At 38.5% G+C, this 6,865-nt stretch overlaps 1 protein-coding gene and 1 long non-coding RNA gene across 2 annotated transcripts; both read left to right on the forward strand.

Annotated features, from left to right (window-relative positions):
* The first annotated feature begins 2,884 nt into the window (after positions 1-2,884).
* LOC147793434 (uncharacterized) lies at positions 2,885-4,869 on the forward strand. Its single transcript, XM_087121085.1, has 3 exons — positions 2,885-2,894; positions 3,563-4,087; positions 4,301-4,869. Exons 1-3 carry the CDS (start codon positions 2,885-2,887, stop codon positions 4,867-4,869), a joined length of 1,104 nt encoding a protein of 367 aa, XP_086977211.1.
* A 175-nt stretch (positions 4,870-5,044) lies between these two features.
* On the forward strand, positions 5,045-6,573 carry LOC111786477 (uncharacterized). Its single transcript, XR_002813783.2, has 4 exons — positions 5,045-5,184; positions 5,260-5,390; positions 5,493-5,562; positions 6,350-6,573. It is a non-coding gene; the product is annotated as an uncharacterized LOC111786477 (long non-coding RNA).
* The last annotated feature ends 292 nt before the right edge of the window (positions 6,574-6,865 follow it).

Below are 6,865 nucleotides of genomic sequence, written 5' to 3' on the forward strand. Positions count from 1 at the left end.
ACACAACTAACGAGGAAAGGAAAGATGTTCTCGTGGGATAATGCATGCGAGCAAAGTTTCAAGGAACTCAAGCACCGACTGGTTATAGCGCCAGTACATACAGTACCAGATGTGTCAGGGAAAGGCTTAGGTTGTGTCCTGATGCAGAACGACAAGGTCATAGCCTATGCTTCGAGATAGTTAAAGGATTACGAGAGAAACTACTCGACACATGTCCTAGAGTTAGTTGTCGTAGTATTTGCTTTGAAGATATGGCGACACTATCTGTACAGCGAGTGTATACAGATTTTTACCGTTCACAAGAGCCTGAAATACGTATTCACTCAAAAGGAACTGAACGTGAGACAAAGGTGTTGTTGGAGTTAGTCAAGGACTATAACCTTGAAATAATGTATCACCCACGTCATAGCTGATGCTCTGAGTAGGAAGCCCGCTCACTCTTCAGCGTTAATTACAAGGGAGTATACGTTGTAGGAGGATATGGCGAAGGCTGGAATAGAAGTAATGGCAAGAGGCGCAATAGAAAGATTGAGTCAACTTAGGGTCCAGCCAGATTTGAGGCAATGAATCATAAATGCTCAGAACAACGACCCTCACTTGTACTTGATTTACTAACAGGATGAGGTAAAGAGGGAGGAAGGATTTACCACGTCTTCCGAAGGAGGGTTACTATGGCAGGGGCGACTATGTGTGTAACGATCCAAAAAAAAAAAAAAAGAATAATGATAATAATAATAATAATAATAATAATATGTAAATAATTAAAATAACATTTTCCCTAAACAATTCTCCACTAACCCCCTTCCTCTCCCAACTATCTCTCCTCAACCAACTCATCAGTTAAAATCTCAAATCAGAATAGAGTATTCATCCGTGGTTCCTACAATGAAAAAAAAAAAAAAAAAAAAAAAACCAAAAAAATACCAACAACCAGATTTACAACGGGTGCTGGAGATTTAATTATTGGAGAGAGATCTTGCTTTCTTATTACGATAAGTCATATCTTTTTCATTTATCCTATCGATTTCCTTTTCCTTTGTCTAATTATTTAGAATAAGATCTCTTCTCCCTGCCCATCTAAAGAGAGATCTTGCTCTCTTATTAGGGTAAGTCATATTTCATATCTCTTCTTTATTTATCCTATCGATTTTCTTTTCCTTTGTCTAATTATTTAGAATCAGATCTCTTTTCCCTGTCCATCTATTTAGATTTTGGTTATCAGGTTAGAGAAAATTAACTATAACTGAGGCTAATATCTGTCAATAGAATAAAAAAAAAATATGTACAGAACAGAACAGAGATAAAAAAAATGGAAGATAAGAAGTAAATACAGAAAAAAAAAATTAACAAGTAAATAAGAAAGGAAAGATTTGGGAAGAAGAATTTAGATGTGATATATGTGAATTTGAATGATAACAGAATTGAAAGGAAGAAGAAAAAAAAAAAGGAGGGAAAACAAGAGAAAGGAAAGATTTGGAAGAAGATAGGAAGTAAATACAGAAATTAAAATTAACAAGTAAATAAGAAAGGAAAGATTTGGGAAGAAGAATTTAGATGTGATATCTGTGAATTTGAATGATAACAGAATTAAAAGGAAGAAGAAAAAAAAAGGAGGGAAAACAAGAGAAAGGAAAGATTTGGAAGGAAGAATTAATTAGAATACAAAGGAAAAATACAGAGAATAGACTGTAGAGAGGCCAGAATATTGTTAACAAAATCAGAAAGAAAAACAAAAAATATATATATAGGAGGCCAAATACGGTAAATAAAATCAAAAGGAAAGAGAGACAGAAAAAAATGCAGAGACAGAACTAGAAGAGAGAGTATTTAGAAGACATACAGAGAAAAAAAAGATAATAAGGAGAACAGGACATAAATAAAAGAGAAAATACAGAGAAGCCAAAATACAAAATCAAAAGAAAAAAAAAATACAGAGATAGAGAAAAATAAAAGAGAAGAGTTGGGAGTAAGAATCGATCCGATTGACCATTAATAAGAATCGATTATAAATTGGTCAAGAATATGTCTTGAACAAAAATTGAGAGAAAAAACAGAGTATAGGAAGAATATCATAAGACAAGAAAGTAGTCACTCGAAATAAAAAATAGAAAATGAAATCTTAATATAAATAGAATATATATAATATGTATATAATTTAGATGTATATTATAACGTTCCAAGACTTTATCCATGCAAAGCCTTTAATGCTCGCATGAAGTTTAACACATGAACCATTGTAAGAGTTAGAGAATTGAACATGAAATTGATGCCATGGATTCATATAGGTTGGCTTGGATACAAAGGGAAAAATCGAACTTTCATTAAGGATAAATTGGTGACACCCGTATAAGCTAACCAGGTAAGTGGCCTTACTATAGGATAGGCTAAAAATTGTATGAGTTACGATGATGTATGAACTATGTCGTACGATGCAGTATATGAGTTATGATGATGTATGAGTTATGATTATGTGTGGGTTACGATACTTGATGATGTGCTCAGTATATATATATTTTGATGAATGTCGTACTTGATATGTTTGATGCACTTTGTTGCAATATGATGAGTATGAATGATTGTGTGACGTTTACCTTAATATGATGATGTTTTCCATATTAAGCATGCTACATGATGATGAGTGCCATATTGCATCATGTCGTTAGATCGACATAGGACACAACCCTAAGAGCGTGAAAATGATATTAATATAAATATCTACGAGTATGTGTTACCTAGAGTAACAAAGAGATGAGACTAGAGGGTTGTGTCAGAAGAGACATTATGATGGATTTAGAGGGACCTCATGCATATTGTATGTTCATAAGCATAGGGCTACTTTCCCTAGAGATGATGAGTGCGGACGCGCACCGTATGATGAGCGCGAATGCGCACAGGTGCGAACGCACACAGATGAAGGTGTTCATGAGGCGCATGACACTATGGGGTTCCGCTGACCTCCGGACGTCGCTACAGATTAGCTTGACCAGATGGTCCAGGGGGTGTGCGAGCGCCCCGGGGATTCACACTCGCACGTGTGAGTCGTGTGTAGGGAAGTACTACACATCCAATTTGTCCGAGACTGGAGGCCACCCTTAAGATGATTAGAGATAGGTCCCTAAATCATGATTGCATGTGTTTGCATTTGCATGACCCCTATAGTGGGGCCACTTACTGAGTATTTTTTGAAATACTCAGGCCGTGTGCCACATCATTTTTCAGGTAAAGGCAAGGCACACTTGTATGGAGGACAGCGACATCGCGATTAGAGACTGTGGCACGTGCATAGGGTAGATTCATATTTAAATTTCTAGTCTTAAGTTAGAATAGGTTGTTTTGCATTTCATTGTTTTAAATTATTTTGTATTTGTTTTTGTTTTCTCTAAATTTCAGTATTTCATATTTAAACACGTAAGACCATGACTGTGTTTTCCAGAGAAGAATTTGTTTTAAACGTTTTTTTTTTTAAGTTTACGTTATAAATTATGTTCATGTAAGAGTTATATTTCCGCATTATAGATGAGCATGAGACGTTAGTATCGACTCTGAGTATGTGGAAATTTAGGGTCGTTACAATGTGTCCCCGCAGATGAACAGATCAAAGAAGACCTCCTGACTGAAGCACATGAATCTCTATATTCAGTACACCTTGGTAGTACCAAGATGTATCGTGACCTGAAGAAGTGCTATTGGTGGCCAGGGATGAAGCGGGATGTTGCCCTTAAAGTTAATAGGTGTCTCACTTATCAACAGGTGAAGGCTCCTATACAGAGACCCTCAGGTTTACTACAACCCCTAGACATCCCACAGTGGAAATGGGATGATATAGCCAAGAACTTCGTAACTGGATTACCCAAGACCTGGAAGGGATACACAATTATTTGGGTGATTATTGATAGATTGACGAAATCCGCCCACTTTATCCGAGGTAAGGCTACTTACACAGGGGATAAATGGGCGAAGTTGTATTTGGAACAAATTGTCAGATTGCATGGGATTCCAGTCTCCATTGTGTCAGATAGAGATTCACGTTTTACCTCCCACTTCTGGAAAAGTTTGCAAAAAGCAATGGGGAACCAACTCAGATTCAGTAGCGTTCCACCCCTAAACTGACGGCCAAACCAAGAGGCTGAATCAGGTTCTAGAAGACATGTTACAAACATATGTGATTGACTTAGTCTGTGATTGGGATGAATACCTGCACCTTATAGAATTTGCATATAATTATAGTTACTAGACGACCATACAGATGGCACCTTTTGAGGCTCTGTACTGGCGAAGGTGTCGGTCTCTAACTTTCTAGGAAGAGATGAGAAAGCGACAACTGTTAAGGCCAGAGTTAGTCCAACAAACGAATGCAGCAGTGCAAAAGATCAGAGTACGAATTCAGACTGCACAGAGTCGACAAAAGAGTTATGCAGACACGCGTCCCAAGGCTCTAGATTTGTCGTTGGCAATCACGTCTTCCTAAAAGTGGCACCCATGAGAGGGGTAATGAGGTTCTGGAAGAAGGGCAAACTGAGCCCAAGATTTATCGGTCCTTTCGACGTCCTGGAGAGAGTTGGTCCTATGGCGAACCGACTAGCCTTGCCTCCTGCTCTAGCTGCTGTTCACAACGTGTTCCACGTGTCTATATTGTGTAAGTACACCCAAGATCCTTCTCATGTGATTGACTATGCAAATCTTCCTTTGAGGAAGGACTTAAGTTACGAGGAGGAGCCCATCGGGATTGTAGCCACAAAAATACAGAAGCTTAGAAACAAGGAGATATCGCTTGTCAAGGTGGTATGGAATAACCATCGTGTTGAGGAACCAACCTGGGAGTTAGAGAGCGAGAGGAGGGCCAAGTACCCTGTGTTGTTCTGGGATTAGGAACTTTCGAGGATGAAAGTTCTTAAGGGGGAAGATTGTAAAAGTCCTACAGATGGCATTAAATGAGGAGAGAGAAAGGCCAGCTATACTACCATTTTAGGTTTTTTTTTTTTTAAAAAAAAAAAAAAGAAAGAAAGGAAACGAAAAACAGCAGACAGGAAAAAAAAAAAAGAAAGAAGATGAAAACAGAGGAGAGGGTGACGAGAGAAGCGAACAAGAGGAAAGAAGGTGGGGCAGAGGAGACGAACGATGAAGTTTTGAGCGCTCGTCAGCGATGGTTGGGGCCAAACGGTTGAGAAAGGAAGAACTCCAATGGTAAGTCCTAGTGGTGTGATTTTTTGTTGTTCCTTTCCAAAACCCTAATACGTTTCACTGGGTCGGCGTTCCTAGGTTATGGATGAGGGAAGTTGATGAGTCTTCGTGAAGAAGGAGACATGGGGTGCTTAGAGGAAACAAAGATCAAGAAGAAGGTGGGAAGAAGAGGCCGAAAATCGTGAGGCACGGCTTGACTCCACCCACTTGTACAGAACCGAAACCCGAATTTTTCTACTTCACACCATTTGATTTGTCTTTATTCAGACTTAGGTACTTGACTCACACATTCTATAATGCCTTATTTATAGGAAAATTTCAACTAGCTTAGTCAAGTGGATACTTGAAGACTCGATAAAGTTTTGGGAAGTCTACGATCAGGTAAGTAACCATCTGGAGCAAGTTTCTAAGTAATGCCTGTAGGCGTCGGTTTGGATTTGTGGGCAATCAATTTAGTATTGTATTTAGGGATGGATAAAATTTAGTTCATGGGAGTGTTCGATAATGTGTTTGGCTATACTTTGATTGTAGTTATGGTATTATAATTCTGTTTGCATGAATGTGAAATTTTTTATAGGCGTTTGGAATGGTATGTTTTTATGTTGAGCTAGATGGTTATTACGTGATTAGCATGGTGACGTGTTGTATGTCGTGAGTCTTTGTTAGGCACTGGATGTGGGGTTTGGATAGCCCATTGTTGCCCTTTGTGAGTTAGACCATTTGTTATGTGCCAATTATCATAAGTCATGAATTATGTAGACAACAGTGTGTCATTTTAGTAGTTTCCCACAAGGGGTTGAGGGTAACCATAGTATATTACTGTGGTAACCCGTCAGAAGTGCTTAGTTGGACAAGCAATGGCCTTTGTACTGATCCAGCCGAGCGGCATAGTGACAGGTAGTTACTGTTCCTAAGACAGGAAGTTCTACTGATCTGAGCCGACAAGGGCATAAGATAAGTAGTTACTGACCCGGCCTAGCGAGGCATAGTGGCAGGTAGTTACTGATCTTAGGAACAGTTAAATGTTGTCAGGCACCACTAGGTCTCTAACTAGCGACTATTCGAGCACAAAGCTTAAGACTTTGTGAATAGGGCTAAGTTCGACAAGAGCTTACGAGTATTACTGAGTATTTTTATATGCTCACTCCATGTTCTTTCTATTTTTCAGGTGAAAAGTAGATCCGAATTGGTGGCAGGATGGAGACGTGTAGTTGCAGAAGGGGCCCTTAGATTGAGTCCTCTCCTCCCATGTCGTTTTGGTTATGATTTTGATATTTTTAGAAAAACACGCGATATTTTGTAACCGTTTCCTTTTGACGTGACTCTGCAGACTCTAGTTATGTGTTTTGGTAGTATTTTAAATTTTGAAATGTATATCAGGCAACTTTTAACTTTTAGTCCCCTCTTCAAATAAGAAGAAGTACTTAAAGGTTTTTTTTTTACTCTTGAGTCCATGTGGTGACCCGTGATTCGATGCGTCGAAGACCGGTCGTTACACTTTCTATAATAGCAACCGCATCCTCTTTCCTCAACCCCACCATATCACAGTTCATCCAAAAATAAATAGAAAAAAATGTCAGATTTGGGAAAAAGTAAAAGGGTGTTTCAACAAGGATATGATGCAGATGGAGAGATTTTGGTTATTAGGTAAAATCCTATCTCAGATTTCCTTTTTCCTTTATAG

This window comes from Cucurbita pepo, chromosome 2 (assembly GCF_057944985.1).
Source record: "Cucurbita pepo subsp. pepo isolate OVF chromosome 2, ASM5794498v1, whole genome shotgun sequence".
In the NCBI taxonomy this organism is placed as follows: domain Eukaryota; kingdom Viridiplantae; phylum Streptophyta; class Magnoliopsida; order Cucurbitales; family Cucurbitaceae; genus Cucurbita; species Cucurbita pepo.